The sequence below is a fragment of the Sphaerodactylus townsendi genome, linkage group LG07, assembly GCF_021028975.2.
Source record: "Sphaerodactylus townsendi isolate TG3544 linkage group LG07, MPM_Stown_v2.3, whole genome shotgun sequence".
Lineage (NCBI taxonomy): Eukaryota > Metazoa > Chordata > Lepidosauria > Squamata > Sphaerodactylidae > Sphaerodactylus > Sphaerodactylus townsendi.
In genome coordinates, this window is record NC_059431.1 from 3,934,357 (window position 1) to 3,951,782 (window position 17,426).

At 47.7% G+C, this 17,426-nt stretch overlaps 1 protein-coding gene across 1 annotated transcript in view; it reads left to right on the top strand.

Moving 5' to 3' along the window:
- Positions 1-313: 313 nt before the first annotated feature.
- Positions 314-17,426, top strand: part of KIAA1328 (KIAA1328 ortholog) — a 175,455-nt gene continuing 158,342 nt past the window's right edge. Inside the window, exons 1-3 of the mRNA XM_048503363.1 lie at positions 314-325; positions 417-511; positions 12,487-12,602. Of these exons, the coding sequence (XP_048359320.1) occupies positions 314-325; positions 417-511; positions 12,487-12,602 (223 nt within the window). The remainder of the gene's footprint in view (positions 326-416; positions 512-12,486; positions 12,603-17,426) is intronic.

Sequence of the window (17,426 nt, forward strand, 5' to 3'; positions counted from 1 at the left end):
AGATACACGAGCTCTTAACCTCCTACGCCATCGGTGCTCCAGAAGCTGGATGGCCATCTGTCAGGAGAACTTTGATTGTGTGTTCCTGCATGGCAGGGGGTTGGACTAGATGGCCCTTGGGGTCTCTTCCAACTCTTTGATTCTATGACATTTGGAGGTGTGATTAAAAAAATAATAAAGGGAGAGCTTTCATCTTCAGAAGGGCAAGTTAATATGGAATCCACGGCTGCACAACCTAAGAAATTATCTTGCTGGTTGATTCTTTATGTTCAGAAACCTGCCTTTTCTTCCCTTAATTCATCTGGGGCTGAATATGCAATCTCTGGTGCTTGAAATACTTTTATTGTCAATTCGGAAACACTTGTTCCATGCTAATGACGGCTTTTTTTTAAAAAAATGCTGATTTTAATTTCCAGGTCCCTGACAAAGGAGGAATGAAGAGTGCTTCGCTAAAGGATTTATGTCCCGAAGACAAGAGGCGCATCGCAAACTTAATTAAGGAGCTCGCCAGGTGAGGATAAACTCTGCTTGATAATGCATTGGGTTTAGGGTGAGAGTCTCCATCCAATTACTGCGTTATGAAGTTTAAGCATTCGTGTTTATTAAAAGTGTATTATTGCTCATCTTGGCTGGCGTCGACATTGCCAAAGTGGCAACGCAGCAAGAGATCGCCAGTTCTTTACCATGTTCTTTAATGCACTCTTGTCCATGTTAAGCTCCTTGCGGCCTAAATAGGTACAGCCTCTTGTTTTGTTCCCGTGCCAGTACCTTAAATATCTGCTTTAGCCTGCCACTCTGTTAGTTTTTGTCCTGAAATATGTGCAGCTGCATTTTTTCTTGGTGTGTGTGTGTGTGTGTGTGTGTGTGTGCGCCGTGACTTATGGTTTTATTTGTTTGCTTACATCCTGCTTTTCAGCAGAGATTAATGTAAGAAGCTACACTTAGGCGGAAAAAAATGGAATGCACAGATATCGGATGGGGGACACCTGGCTTGACAACAGTACATGCGAAAGGGATCTGGAAATCTTAGTAGACCGCAAACTGAATGTGAGTCCACAGTGTGATGCGGCAGCCAAGAAAGCCAGTGCGATTCTGGGCTTCATCTATAGGAGTATAGCGTCCAGGTCGAGACCTCACCTGGAATCCTGGGTCCAGTTCTGGGAACCACAATTCAAGAAGGATATTGACAAGCTGATTCAGAGAAGGGAGGCCAAAATGGTAAGAGGTCTGGAATCCATGACCTACGAGGAGTGGCTTAGGGAGCTAGGTATGTTTAGTATGGAAAAGAGGCGAAAGATTTATACGATCTGAAGAGAAACCAGAGTATGGAAAAGAGAAGGTTAAGGAGTGACATAATAGCCATGTTTAGATACTTGAAGGGGTGGTGAGGGAGCACGCTTGTTTTCTGCTGCTCCACAGACTAGGACCAGGAGTCATGTGTTCAAGGGGAAGGAAAAGAGATTCCATCTAAACATCAGGAAAAACTTCCTGACTGTAAGAGCTGTTCAACAGTGGAACACATTTTCTGAGAGTGTAGTGGAGTCTCCTTCCTTGGAGGTTTTTCAATAGAGGCTGGATGGCCACTTGTCAGGAGCGCTTTGATTGGGTGTTTCTGCACGGTTGGACTGGTTGGCCCTTGTGGTCTCTTCCAGCTCTATGATTCCGTGATTCTTCCTGGTTGTTTCCCCTTCCTCCATTTTCTTACAACTACCCTGAGAGTTAGACTAAGTGGAGAGTTTGTGACAGGCCCAGGGGAACAGCTGCCGCTACTACAAACCTCCCCAAAGGGGCATTCCAGCATTCAGATGCAGGCGAAACGTCAGGAGAAAATGCTACTAGAACACGGCCATACGGCCCAGAAACCACACAGTACCCCTGCATTATATTTATTTGTTTGTTTAGTTTATGTCCCGCCCTTTCACAGCAGGGGGCTGGGCAGGTCACAACATAAAAACTAACTATCAGTGAAGCTTTATAAATACGACATTCCCATGAAGCCAGCTGAAATCAATCTAATACAGTACTAAGCGCCCACAAGTCTTAAGTTAAAACCGATGGCATAAATAAACCTTTCCACCTCCCCCCACCCCTCCTTCCAACCCAGAGGCCGAAAGAGTTGGTCTGTAGTATTCAATCTGGCTGGCTAGATGGAAAGGCCTGGTGGGACAGCCACGTCTTGCATGTCCTGTAGAATTGCTACAATTCTCACGGGGCCCTAACGTCGTTTGGAAGCTCGTTCCACCGTAAAAGCCAGCCTCTCGGGCCAGGGATCGACAGGAGGTTCTCTTGTGAGCGGAGGGATCTTGTGGGGCAATAGGGCAGAGGTGGGATCCAGCAGGTTCTCACCAGTTCCCGAGAGTGGGTTACTAGTTATTTGTGTGTGCCGAGAGGGGGTTACTAACTGGGTCTGCTTTTCCGTTAGAAATTCTATTAGGTCCAAAAATCATAAAGTCCTGTTGTTTCCTATGTGGCTGGTTAGCGAAGGTAGAAAACGGGATAATTCTCCCTGTTGGGCTGTTTTAAAAACATGTTTTAGTAATATGGTCAAGTTCCTTGTTTAAGGAAAGTCTCCTTCTTTTGATTTCTAGAAACAAAATCCAGTATTTGAAAGTATGAAGTATTTGACAGGCAGTCAATTAGAGGAGAAGTCATTGTTGCTGTTGGCAGTAGACGATAGGACTGGCTAGAATGAGTTTAAATGACGGACAGAAAGATACCAGCTGGAAATTAGGAACTTTTTTTTTATAGTAAGAGTTTTTTACAGTAACAGAGAAATTATTAATGCCCCGCCCCCGGAATGCCCGACCACGCCCCCGTCGTGCCCCGCCCAGCCCCATTGGCGCTACACCACTGTTTGAATCCCACCACCATGGGAACCTGTTACTAAAATTTTTGGATCCCACCACTGCAATAGGGGGAGATGCGGTACCGAAGATTTGCAGGGCCAATACCGCTTATGGCCTTAAAGGTTAACACCAGTACTTTGAAAATGACCCGGAACTTGACCGGCAGCCAGTGTATTGAATCAGACTACTGGTGTATCTGTGTCAGCACTGCCTGTTCAGACTGGTGGCGGCTCTGCAGGGTCTTGCACAGGAAAAAGTCTTTCTGATCCCCTGCCCCTATTAACTGGAGGTGCCGGGGCTTGAACCTGGGACTCTCTGCATGCCGGCCACTGACACACAGCCCCTGCGAACTTGTGCAAATTGAGCAGCTTGTCCTAGACTTCTTGCTGTCTGAATCTTGAGACTCGAGAGGAACAAAGACGTCTCCTTCCTTCCTTTTGCTCTGTAGTTTTTCAATTAATTGCTCTCAGATGTTCATGTGGGACTGATCACATTTCCATCATCAGCCAGCATGACCGATTGGCCATGCTGGCAGGGGCTGATGGGAATTGTAGTCCACGAACATCTGGAGAGCCGCAGGTTGCAGACCCCTGGCAGCCGTTGTTGTGAACAAACTGGACTTCCGTTTTCTTTTGGTTTCATGCTCTTTTTAGTGTAGCAGCCTGAATCACCTAGCTTAGCCTGAGCTCGTCAGAGCTCGGGAGCTAAACAGGCTCGGTCACGGTTAGTACTCGGACGGGAGACCAGCAAAGAAGATGACGAAGAAGAAGAAGAGTTTGGATTTATACCCCGCCTTTCTCTCCTGGAAAGAGTCTCACGGTGGCTTACAAACTGCTTTCCCTTCCTCTCCCTACACAGACACCTTGTGAGGTGGGGCAGGGGTGGGTGGGAGGCTGAGAGAGTCCTGAGAGAACTGTGACTGGCTCAGGGTCGCCCAGCAGGAACGTAGGAGCGGGTATCCGAATGTGGTTCACCGGATAAGAGTCCACCACTCTTAACCTTCACCACGCTGGCTCTCCCACAGCGAACTAGAAGGCAATTCGCAAACGTCCTCTGCCCACCTCTCGTCTGGAATGCCCTGTGAAAAGAGTTCCCATGAGCCTGCTGCAATTCGGTGGCACCTTCTTTTTGATCTTAATCATATCTCTTAAATAGCCCTTTTGCTGTTTCCTGCGACATTCGGTTGAGAATTGTCTGGGGTAGAGACAGGATGATGGCTGGCCTGATGTTTCGACCACTAGAGGGCACTCACGGCTCTTTCCCTCCGTCCTATTTTGGCTTCAGATATATATATTTATCGATGGATGCAGCCACAGACCAGATCATTAAGATAGTTAACAAAATATACAGCCTATCAAATACTACGATGTCCAGACTGGCTGAGACTAAAATGAAACTATGTAAAACCGTATAAAACATTGGTCCACAGTACAATATACAATAAAATCTTACCTTCGTAAAAACTGTTGAAAAATAATTTAGTGAAGCTAAAACCATTGTGATGAGAATCACCTTTTGTTCCTTTTACAAATACTCCAGGCGAATTTAGCAGCCTTTAACGTTACTCCAACATCCGTTCCAGCGACCAATATTGAAAGAAGGGTTTTTTTCTGTCCCTCCCTGGGTATTTTCATGTATTATTATCATCAGAGGAGCAGCAGTGGCGTAGGAGGTTAAGAGCTCGTGTATCTAATCTGGAGGAACTGGGTTTGATTCCCTGCTCTGCCGCCTGAGCTGTGGAGGCTAATCTGGGGAATTCAGATTAGCCTGTGCGCTCCCACACACGCCAGATGGGTGACCTTGGGCCAGTCACAGCTTCTCGGAGCTCTCTCAGCCCCACCTGCCTTACAGGGTGTTTGTTGTGAGGGGGGAAGGGCAAGGAGATTGTCAGCCCCTTTGGGCCTCCTGCAGGAGAGAAAGGGGGGATATAAATCCAAACCCCCTCTCCCCTCCTCCTCCTCCTCCTCCTCCTCCCTCCCTCTCTCCCTCCTTCCTCTCTTCTTCTCTTTCCACTTCTTCTTCTTCTTCTTCTTCTTCTTCTTCTTCTTCTTCTTCTTCTTCTTCTTCTTCTTCTTCTTCTTCTTCTTCTTCTTCTTCTTCTTCTTCTTCTTCTTCTTCTTCTTCTTCTTTTTTCTCTCCTGGGTAGGTTGTAGATTTTATGTCTGTTGGGGGAGGAATGGACAATTTAGGCCCTGTTGTATATTTAAACACACACACACAAAGCGCCTAAGAGTGATCCCTTTAAAATGATAATAGGAAACGGTGGGGTTTTTTGGTCCTTAGGTGATATGTTGGGACATGGTTAATAACACCCTCCTTCTCCTTGCCAGACATTAGATTCTGGGCACAGCTGAAAAACCATATTGGAGTGGATTGATTTTAAATTATAGTGATCTGAATTGCAAGAGGCCGATTTTGAATCAAACTTCCCGTTTTGACATTCATATATTCTCGACCAATTACGTGTAACTATTAAAACAGCGAAAATAGTGAGCTGCTGGCATCTAAATATAACCCAAATACAACTTAGGTGCTGAATCCCAGACTGTTAGCGATGTGAGTTGCATGCAGCACAGAATCGCTGCTTCTAAGAAAAACTCGGCCGGCTCTCTCGGTGTCCGTGCAAAGACACTAAGCGAGGTAGTCTTGTTTGCAGTGCGCAGTTAGATATGAGTCAGTGCCATGGAAGAAACCGGCCGATCACTTGGAGTAACCATGGCTGCAAGTGTCAAGGACTTTCTCTGGCAGAGGGAGGATTTGAACCCAAAGCTCCCAAACCTTAGTCCAATGTTAATCAGGACGCCATGCTGGCTTCCAGTTCATTTCTAAGGGATTGTAAGTGTAGGCTTTAAAATGAAATTCAGACTTAATTTTGGGCCATGAAAAAATAAGTTGAAAATGCTTAGAATTTTTTTTTGAGTCATAGAAGCCTTTCTTCCTCTTTCCCCCATACTAAATGAGAATAATTCCACAGGGTACCTATGATGGCACCTGAGCCCTTCGGGGATAGGGCGGTATACTAAATTTAATAAATAATAATAATAATAGTCTGGAACAGCAAAAATAAACAGGAAGGTTGGGGAATCTTAAAGACTGAATTTTTTTCATTCCAGTAGAAGCCGTCGCGGCTCAGAGCCCGCTTCTCTTTGGATGCTGTGATCCTTCCTTCCTTCCTTCCTTCCTTCCTTCCTTCCTTCCTTCCTTCCTTCCTTCCTTCCTTCCTTCCTTCCTTCCTTCCTTCCTTCCTTCCTTCCTTCCTTCCTTCCTTCCTTCCTTCCTTCCTTCCTTCCTTCCTTCTTCCCTTCCTTCTCCATCCCTTCCTTCCTTCCTTCCTTCCTTCCTTCCTTCCTTCCTTCCACCCTTCCTTCCACCCTTCCTCCCTTTCCTCCCTCCCTCCCTTCCATCCTCCCTCCCTCCCTCCCTTCCTCCTTCCTCCCTCCCTCCTTCCTTCCTTCCTTCCTTCCTTCCTTCCTTCCTTCCTTCCTTCCTTCCTTCCTTCCTTCCTTCCTTCCTTCCTTCCTTCCTTCCTTCCTTCCTTCCTTCCTTCCTTCCTTCCCTCCCTCCTTCCTTCCCTCCTTCCTTCCTTCCCTCCTTCCCTCCTTCCCTCCTTCCTTCCTTCCGCCCCACACTGAGGTAGCTTGATATTTCCCTCTTAACATTTCTGGGAAGAAAAATGGAAACTTTGCAGCAACATTAATTCTGAAAGGTAAAATCAGCGTAACGCTCTCTGATACTTAGTTCTCTCTTTTTTATTTTTAAACCTAATCATATTTTTAATGGGTGCAATTAAAAAGCTCTCTTCAGCCTAATAGGGGAGTTAAGTTTTAGCTTCTCTCACTTCATTTCCCTCTTTTAAACCTCGCCGTAATTTTCTCCTCGGTTTGGGAAAGGTGGAAGGGTTTGAAACCAGGGTTGGCGAGCGGGCGCCTTCTCAGTTCTTTCCAGAAAAGCTGCTGTGGTGCGACTGTGTTGTGGTGTAGCCTCGTTTGTCATTTCAGACTGTGGGCCGAATTTAAGGGTTTTTTAGGTAAGGATAGAAAAAGCCGAGGATTGGTTGCTTGATAATAAAACTTTCCTGGCTCCTTCAGTCAATTGGAGAATCCTAATTAAACGCTGCAGGTAACAGTACATAAGAACATAAGAACAAGCCTGCTGGATCAGACCAGAGTCCATCTAGTCCAGCTCTCTGCTACTCGCAGTGGCCCACCAGGTGCCTTTGGGAGCTCACAGGCAGGAGGTGAAAGCAATGGCCTTCTGCTGCTGCTGCTCCCGAGCACCTGGTCTGCTAAGGCATTTGCAATCTCAGATCAAAGAGGATCAAGATTGGTAGCCTTAGATCGACTTCTCCTCTTCCATAAATCTGTCCAAGCCCCTTTTGAAGCTGTCCAGGTTAGTGGACATCACCACCTCCTGTGGCAGCATATTCCAAACACCAATCACACATTGCGTGAAGAAGTGTTTCCTTTTATTAGCCCTAACTCTTCCCCCCAGCATTTTCAATGTATGCCCCCTGGTTCTAGTATTGCGAGAAAGAGAAAAATTTGTAGGGTTGTAGTGGTATATTGTCAGCCTACGATCTGGGAGACTTGCGTTCAAATCTCCATTCTGAATGGCCGTGGTCTGGTCAGCTATTTTGGCCTAACCTACCCCACAGGAAGAAGAAGAGTGGGTTTTTGTACTCTCTCTACCTGCAGTAGTCTCAAAGAAGATTACAGTCCCTCCCCCCACCCCCCCAACAGAGACCTTTTGAGCTTGGTGAGGGTGAGAGAGAACAGTGACTAGCCCAAGATTGCCCAGCAGGCTTCATGTGTAGGAGTGAGGAAACAAATCAGATTAGGATCTGCCACTCATGTGGAAGAGTGGGGAATCAAAACTGATTTTCCAGATTAGAGTCTACCAGTCATGTGGGGGAGTGGAGAATCGAGCCCGGTTCTCCAGATTAGAGTCCACCACCCATGCGGAGGTGTGGGGAATCGAACCCGGTTCCCCAGAATAGATTCGACTGCTCTTAGGCACTGATTCGAACTGTCATGATTCAAAGCTCCCTTAATTCCGGCATTTCACAATGGGAGTTTGGCTCTTGGATGCTCGTGCCTCCCTAAATCCTGTTGGTGCTGTTGGGCTCAAACCTGGTTGTCTGAATGGGGTAGCTGCTCCTGATCCAGGGAGGCTCTTCTTACAAACGAGGATGAGCTAACTGCACTGGTCCCTTTGCCCTCCCGGGCGACTGTCCCATTACTGCTGCAGGAGTCGGGAAGAAAAATGCTCCTGGCAACCAGAGACCTTCTATACATTCTCATAACAGCACCGCTCTGTTTGGAGAGCAATCACTTCTGTGCGTTTGTTTTGTAAATTAGCCGGGGTGTGCAGGAGCGCCTGTGTTTCGCTACCCTTTCACGCTGTTTGCATCTGTGCCAGCCTGCTTACGATACTATGGAAAGCGCACCCTAAGAAACAGAGGCAGAGCCAGGGAAAATGGAGCCTGGTGCAAAATCTAAGTTTTTGCTGCCCCTCCCCGTGTTCGTTTGTGTTTTTTGTATTTTTTAGAAGAAGAAGAAGAAGAGTTTGGATTTATATCCCCCCCTTTCTCTCCCGTAGGAGACTCAAAGGGGCTGACAATCTCCTTGCCCTTCCCCCCTCACAACAAACACCCTGTGAGGTAGGTGGGGCTGAGAGAGCTCCGAGAAGCTGTGACTAGCCCAAGGTCACCCAGCTTGCGTATGTGGGAGTGTACAGGCTAATCTGAATTCCGCAGATAAGCCTTCACAGCTCAGGCAGCAGAGCTGGGAATCAAACCCAGTTCCTCCAGATTAGAGACACGAGCTCTTAACCTCCTACGCCACTGCTACTAGTGTTTTTTCAGTTTTTAGCCTGCAGGGGGAGCAGTCTTTAGGCTAGCAGCATCAAAATTTCAGAGTATCTTTAGGAGACTCTCCTGATGATACCTCCCAGGTTTGGTGAAGTTTGGTTCAGGGGGTCCAAAGTTATGGACTCTCGAAGGTGTAGTCCCCATCTCCTATTAGCTCTGTCCCTTGTTTCTGCCATCAGTCCTTTTAAAGGACAAATTGGCTAAACCGAACAAGAAGACACGGCGAAGGCCCCAGAATGGCATTTTTTTTTGTATTTGTGTTTTTTGTATTTTTAGTGTTTTTTCAGTTTTTGGCCCGCAGGGGGAGCAGTCTTTAGGCTAGCAGCATCAACATTTCAGGGTATCTTTAGGAGACTCTCCTGATGATACCTCCCAGGTTTGGTGAAGTTTGGTTCAGGGGGTCAAAAGTTACGGACTCTCAAAGGTGTAGCCCCCATCTCCTATTAGCTCTGTCCCATGTGTCTGCCATCCATCCTTTTAAAGGACAAATTGGCTACACTGAACAAGGATTCAAAAATACACACGTTGCCCTCTGGCTGTGTCTAATCTTATATATTGATCTTACATATAATTAAACAATTTCACACTTCTATTTGTATTTACATTTCCTTAATTCTCTGACAAAGTTCTTCAAGATACAGTATAAGTCTTCCAACTCTTATAACTAAACATAAATAATCACTTAGTCCATTCAATTCTTTGTTCAGAAACAAAACTTCAGTTCACATTTCCTTATTTCTCTGACAAAGTTCTTCAAGATACAGCATAAGTCTTCCAACTCTTATAACTAAACATAAATAATCACTTAGTCCATTCAATTCTTTGTTCAGAAACAAAGCTTCAGTTCCACATAGTCCATATTCCAATTCCGTAGGTTCTACATAAAAACGTCTCGCGCGTATAGATAGTGGTGATTGTTAAACTGAACGAGAGGACACGGCGCAGGCCCCAGAACGGGGATGGGCTGCGTGAAGTTAAAAAAAAAAATGCCACAAACTGAGCCAAAGTTTTCGTTCAGCTCTGAGAGTTTCCTTTCCCGACAGACACAGAAATAATTTTTTGGCATGTTCTGCCAGGAGGCGCAAAGCACTAAAGCACATGGTAATCTCCGCCCGGTCTTGAACAGTCCCTGACATAAATCCGACATAATCTGACAAAGCGTGCGTATCCGTTTTCTCTGCCGTCGTTCTGGTCACCTGTGGGTAATTGTGTCTGGGGCGGCTTATCTTCCTTGCGAGGGCTGCTGTCCCCTTCCGCTCCGGGATGCGTCGGGCCTTCAAGTTGCTCAGTTGCCTGATGGCCAACAGAAGCAGAAATGCGCATCCGTGCGCCCTGGGAGGCTGATGGGCACGGCAGAGGCTGCGGACTGCGCGCAGGGAGGTTTTTCTACCAGGCTGGCGTGCCAGAAAGCCCAGCTGCACATCGGAGAAGGGAGTAAATAGACAGAAGGTCCACGGAGCAGGCGTATTTTGGGCCTCGCCAGCTTGAAAATGTGGGACTGAATATTCTTCCACATAAAGGGGGGGGGGACTTATATAAAGCCGTGGTGCGACCGCCCTTGGAGTCCTGTGTTCAGTTCTGGTCACCACATCTCAAAAAGGATATCGAAGAGATAGAAAAAGTGCAGAGAAGGGCAACGAGGAGGATTGAGGGACTGGAGCACCTTCCTTATGAGGAGAGGCTGCAGCGTTTGGGACTCTTTAGTATGGAGAGGAGATGTCTGAGGGGGGATATGATTGAAGTCTATAAAATTATGCATGGGGTAGAAAATGTGGACAGAGAGAAATTTTTCTCTCTTTCTCACAATACTAGAACCAGGGGGCATACACTGAAAATGCTGGGGGGAAGAATTAGGACTAATAAAAGGAACCACTTCTTCACCCAACGTGTGATTGGTGTTTGGAAGATGCTGCCCCAGGAGGTGGTGTTGATGGCTACTAACCTGGATAGCTTTAAAAAGGGCTTGGACAGATTTATGGAGGAGAAGTCGATCTATGGCTACCAACCTTGATCCTCCTTGATCTCAGATTGCAGATGCCTTAACAGACCAGGTGATCGGGAGCTGCAGCAGCCGCAGAAGGCCATTGCGTTCACATCCTGCATGTGAGCTCCCAAAGGCACCTGGTGGGCCACTGCGAGTAGCAGAGAGCTGGACTAGATGGACTCTGGTCTGATCCAGAAGGCTAGTTCTTATGTTCTTAGGACTTGATTCATTCAAAACAAACTAGCCTGGAATTTCCTCCCTGGGGTGTGCTGTTTTAGTCAATGTTGGGAATATTTCATGTGAGGCGATCCTTCAGACACTTGAAGAAGAAGAAGAAGAAGAAGAAGAAGAAGAAGAAGAAGAAGAAGAAGAAGAAGAAGAAGAAGAAGAAGAAGAAGAGTTTTGACTTATAGCCCCCCTTTCTCTCCTGTAAGGAGACTCAAAAGGGCTTACAATCTCCTTTCCCTCCCCCCTCACAACAAACACCCTGTGAGGTGGGTGGGGGCTGAGAGAGTTCCAAAGAACTGTGACTACCCCAAGGTCACCCAGCTGGCATGTGTTGGAGTGCACAAGCCAATCTGGTTCACCAGATAAGCCTCCACAGCTCAAGTGGCAGAGCGGGGAGTCCAACCCGGTTCTCCAGATTAGAGCGCACCTGCTCTTAACTACTACACGATGCTGGCTCTCAGTTGCTGTCTGAAACGGTGCAGTCCCGTCCCGTCCAGTTGGGTGGTTTGATTCTTTTGTCTGCTTTAGTTCTTTCGCCCTTTGGCATGGAGTCGCATTAGCTTCCTGGTGTAAAAGATGGCTGCCCCGTTAGCCGGTTTCACACGCTGTGGCCAAAAAGACCTCCGTTCCGTACTGTGCAAACTAAAGATTCTGTCTGCTGTGTAAGTGAAGAGAAGGACCGGCTTGGATTAAGAACATAAGAACATAAGAACAAGCCAGCTGGATCAGACCAGAGTCCATCTAGTCCAGCTCTCTGCTACTCGCAGTGGCCCACCAGGTGCCTTTGGGAGCTCACGTGCAGGAGGTGAAATCAATGGCCTTCTGCTGCTGCTGCTGCTCCTGAGCACCTGGTCTGCTAAGGCATTTGCAATCAGAGATCAAGAAGGATCAAGATTGGTAGCCATAAATCGACTTCTCCATAAATCTATCCAAGCCCCTTTTAAAGCTATCCAGGTTAGTGGCCATCACCACCTCCTGTGGCAGCATATTCCAAACACCAGTCACACGTTGCATGAAGAAGTGTTTCCTTTGATTAGTCCTAATTCTTCCCCCCAGCATTTTCAATGTATGCCCCCTGGTTCTAGTATTGTGAGAAAGAGAGAAACATTTCTCTCTGTCAACATTTTCTAATTGTGGTGTTGTAATTCTGGTGATTGTAATTGTGGTGGAAGGGGTGGGGACAGGGAAACAGCTCCCTGCCTAAGGCTGGCCCAGATCAGGAGGAGGAGGAGTTGTTTGGATTTATATCCCCCCTTTCTCTCCTGCAGGAGACTCAAAGGGGCTTCCAATCTCCTTGCCCTTCCCCCCTCACAACAAACACCCTGTGAGGCGGGTGGGGCTGAGAGAGCTCCGAGAAGCTGTGACTAGCTCAAGGTCACCCAGCTGGCGTGTGTGTGTGGGGGTACAGGCTAATCTGAATTCCCCAGATAGGCCTCCACAGCTCAGGCGGCAGAGCTGGGAATCAAACCCGGTTCCTCCAGATTAGATACACGAGCACTTAACCTCCTACGCCACTGCTGCTCGATCTAATCCACTTGCTTGTTCCTTCTCTCTCTCAGGGTGAGCGAAGAGAAAGAGGTGACGGAGGAGCGATTGAAGGCGGAGCAGGAGTCCTTTGAGAAGAAGATCAGACAACTGGAGGAACAGAACGAGCTCATCGTCAAAGAAAGGGAAGATATCCTTTTTTTTGTTTAAAGGGGAGGAGGAGAGCAGAGCCCCGGATTCGCTGTCTGGCCCGAACAGCAAACCAAGAGAGAAATAATTGTCCTAATTTATAGCGGGGCATAAATCTCCACGCGCTGCCGTTCCGACGCGATCGGAGGGTGCCTTGCCAGTGTGGGCTTCTGGCTCATTTGAGCTGGAAACTGCCACCCAGCTGTTACCAGGATGTTGCTTTGCTGTGAAATGGATATTTGTCAACTCAGAAAACAACGGCGCGGAATCGGGGCATTTGTAAAATATAGACGGCTCCCCCCCCCCCTTTCCCGCTTAATCTTGTTTCAGTGATTCCGTGCCGGATCGGTGCCGGTGCCGAGGCACGGTGCCACGTTCCTCTGAGGTCTGCAGGTGGTTGGAGCATTTGGGTCTGACGGGGAACCTGCCCCAGGTGGCTAGCACATTCCTGAGACGACACAGGGTTTGCCATAAGTCGGTTGCAACTACACGACGCTTTCCTCCACCGCCGGGGGAAGCCAAGTGCTAATTTCCTCTCCGGAGTGAGGAATGACTTGAAAACCCGAGTTCCTCTTCTTTCTCCTAGGTTTTGGTCTGTTGGGTTTTAGATGTGTGTCTGTGTTAGATCCCGGTACGACGGTCAATAATTTGGACTCTGGACATAAAATCAGAAGTCTTTATTGGGTTGACGGCAGAGACTCAGGTGGCAAGAAGCCGGATCTAAGGGCCCACGCTTCTTGCAAGCATACCATGTTTCCCCGAATATAAGACAGTGTCTCATATTAATTTTTGCTCCCAAAGATGCACTATGTCTTATTTTCAGGAGATGTCTTATTTTTCTGTGTTCTGTGCGTCGGGCATGCTTCCAAACAAAAACTTTGCTACATCTTACTTTCGGGGGATGCCTTATATTTCGCACTTCAACAAAACCTCTACTATATCTTATTTTCCAGGGATGTCTTATATTCGGGGAAACAGGGTATTTATTCCTTTCGTTTTCCTGCTCGGATACCCCCTCCCAGCTTCCCACAGATTTGCAGAACAACAAGGTGTGAAAAGCTTTGTTATGGAGTTCTGAATGTCTCAAGGCCAAGCGATAGTGTCCGGAGCCTACTCCCTCCTCCTTCCTCCCCCCCCACCCCGTCTGGGGGCCCTTGGCGAGGTCGCCTACTTACTATGTTTCCAAGCACAGTGATTAGGAACAAAAGGTCCATTAACGTGAGACGGTTAGATATGTTAAAGGGTGCCCAAGTATGGCCTTGGGCTTTGACCGGTGGGGTGCCAGGGAGGGCGGGAGCCATACCTGACCGACTGCACCATTATATGTTGTGTTTACCGTATCCAGAGATATGAATCAGGAAGTTTGTTGGGGCTCATTCCCAGGGACATCACAAAATACGGCACGTGGGGACCAGCGTATGAACTGTGATCTTGGTTTTGACGCGTTCTAGAACAGAGTTCAGAGTTTTGCATGGAACTTCTGAATTTCGTGTCTGGTTCTTCTTTTTCTTTTTGTTCTTGGGCTATATTCCCCTCGAGGGGGTTAGCACTGGCATTTTCTTCGCCAAGTAGCTCGATTTTGCCGCCAGGGGTATAGGTTGCGTTAACACGCAGTCTTCAGTTTCTTCCATCGCATGATAGTCTTCTGGTGAGTTTCCAAAGGCACCTTGTAATACCGCGGAGTAGCAGAGAGCTGGACTAGATGGACTCTGGTCTGATCCAGCAGGCTAGTTCTTATGTTCTTATGTTCTTAGGGCTGTTTTTGCAACAGAAGTCACCTCCAGTCGCATAATACCACTGGAGCTGTGCTTCTGTCTTCTTCTGGTTCTTCTGTCTAGTCCAGGGGTCTGCAACCTGCGGCTCTCCAGATGTTCATGGACTACAATTCCCATCCAGATGTCCATGGACCACAATTCCCATCCATAAGAACATAAGAACATAAGAACATAAAAACTAGCCTGCTGGATCAGACCAGAGTCCATCTAGTCCAGCATTCTGCTACTCGCAGTGGCCCACCAGGTGCCTTTGGGAGCTTACATGCAGGAGGTGAAAGCAATGGCCTTCTGCTGCTGCTGCTGATTCCCATCCAGATGTTCATGGACCACAATTCCCAATTGGCCATGCTGGCAGGGGCTGATGGGAATTGTAGTCCATGAACATCTGGAGAGCCGCAGGTTGCAGACCCCTGGCTGGTCATACAATGTTCTAACCTTTTGAGGAGTGAGGTGGGATGTAGGCTTTGCAGAAGACGGGGTGTTGGCCATGTTCTTCTTTGGCACGCCTCTAATGAGTGCTCCAGAGCCATCGAGAAAGAAACGCATACCTTTGGGCTTTTGTCCCTACCTTAATCGGCGAGAGAGTCTCCGAACGGAAACGCTTCTTTCAGGAGTCGTCTGGCAAAGAATGGCAGAAGGTTAATGCATGCAATTTTACACTACATAAAACTCTATAAAAACTGGCAACGTAAAACAAGGACATAATTTAAAACAATATAATTTTAACTGGGAGAACACTTATTCATCATACACGATTGATTCGGAATCCGCCGTACACCTCCGACCAGTTAATTTCAGATCTCTGGGAAGTCTGCTCACTGGCCGAGGAACTGTATAAATGACTTGTCAGGCCGGAATACAAATGCTCGCCATTTCGCAAAGGAAGGGATGACAATTCAAGAGGATTCTGCCGGAAGGCGGAACAGTGGGGAAGGGCCAGGGCCTCCGGGGAAGAGCAGGCTCTGAATGCCAGCCCCCGGCCAATCCCCTACCTCTGCAGGGAACGGGTCTTCGGTCGCAGAAACCAGAAACCTTTCGCTGCCTGGCAGGCTCGGAGAGCTGTCACCAGCCTGAATAGACAATGCCCTGTGCCAGAGACGGATGCTCTGAGTCTCTGTAAGACAGCTTCTGTCGATACACGGGAGCATCCTGGCTTTCTTGTCTCCCAGGACCTTAATGAAGGCTGCATTTGTGTTAGAAGCATAGGCCCCTTCCACACACGCAAAACAAAGTGTTTTCAGACCACTTTCACAACTGTTTGCAAGTGGATTTTTGCCATTCCGCACCGCTTCAAAGAGCATTGAAAGCAGTTTGAAAGTGCATTATTCTGCATGTGCGGAATGAGCTGTAGTCTGGGGGAGGGGGGGTTGGTTAGAATCCTCCTCCTTCTCCTCTTCCTTCAAAAATGATCACATGCCAGTGAAGCCGTTTTGAAAACGTTTCAGCCTAAACAATAGGGGATTCACTGAAAACGTTTTGAGGCTGGAAATGGAAAGTTTTCAGAAACAAAGGAGTGAAATAAACACTTCCAAGTCCTTTTCTTTCAACGTTGCTGTCACCAAGTATTGCTACGTTTTCATTCATTGCTAAGTCTGGTGGATTATGTGCAGTGGTTCAGGACTCCATGGGGGGAATGCTTTATTTCATAAGAACATAAGAACGAGCCTGCTGTATCAGACCAGTGTCCACCTAGTCCAGCACTCTGCTACTCGCAGTGGCCCACCAGGTGCCTTTGGGAGCTCCCGTGCAGGAGATGAAAGCAATGGCCTGCTGCTGCTGCTCCCGAGCACCTGGTCTGCGAAGGCCTTTGCAACCTCAGATCAAGGAGGATCAAGATTGGTAGCCATAGACTGACTTCTTCTCCATGCTTCAAAATGTTTTGAAAGGTTCGTGCGGCAAGGACCAGTGTGTTGAACGAACTGGCTTTGATTTTGCCTTTTGTAAAAACGAAGTGCCTAATCGTATAAGTCAGCTGGATCAACTGTGAGAAGCAGAAGACCACGTGCCCTAGGCTGCAGTTAGAGTAAATAAAGCCCGGTGTTTGAAATTCCGTCCCATGAGCCAGAGAGAATCTGGTGGGCTTTACTTTACGGAGCAGCAGTGGCGTAGTGGTCAGGAGCAGGTGCACTCTAATCTGGAGAACTGGGTTTGATTCCCCGCTCTGCCACTTGAGATGTGGAGGCTTATTTGGGGAACTAGATTAGTCTGTGCACTCCAACACATGCCAGCTGGGTGACCTTGGGCTAGTCACAGTTCTTCAGAGCTCTCTCAGCCCCACCCACCTCACAGGGTGTTTGTTGTGGGAGGGGGGAAGGGCAAGGAGATTGTAAGCCCCTTTGAGTCTCCTTACAGGAGAGAAAGGGGGGATATAAATCCAAACACTACTTCTGCTGCTGCTGCAATGGAGTCTGTCAGCTACCTCTGTACTCTGCAGCTGTGTTGCTTGCATGTTGTCTGGTAATCTGTGCAATAACTTTGTAAAGTAAGAGACCCTTCATCTCTGGGAGTGTATCTGGATAAGACACATGCGTGTTTGAGGAAAGCATCCCTTTTTCATGGCAACACCAGGAAAATAAGCAAAGAGGCCCTTGAGAGGCCAAGTTTTGACAGGAGAACTACTTCCAATTCTTTCTCCACTGACATTGGCGAAGGTTCTGCTGACTCACAACACAGGGAGGGTAATTTGAGCGAGCCCCGTTTTAATCAAGACGGCAAACAATCCAAAGCGGAGTTCATGCCCCACGGTGATTGGGCTGTTGCGTCCCTCCCGCTCAATAATTGCCATCGTATTTGCCTTAGGTGGGCCGGTGTTGAACCAGTCTTCTGAAGGTAATGGAAGAAACGAACTGCTCTGAACATACCTGGACGCACGGCTTGTCTCTAGGATGCTATCGTTATATGAAAACTGGAGGTCTCATGAATGATTGGGGTGGGGGTGGGGGTGCATTGCACAAAAATGCTCAAATTGTGTTCTGTAGGGTTTGCACGGTGGGGTTTCCGTTAGCGCGTCGTGGAGAGAAACGCATCTTACCACGACACGCCTCTGAACG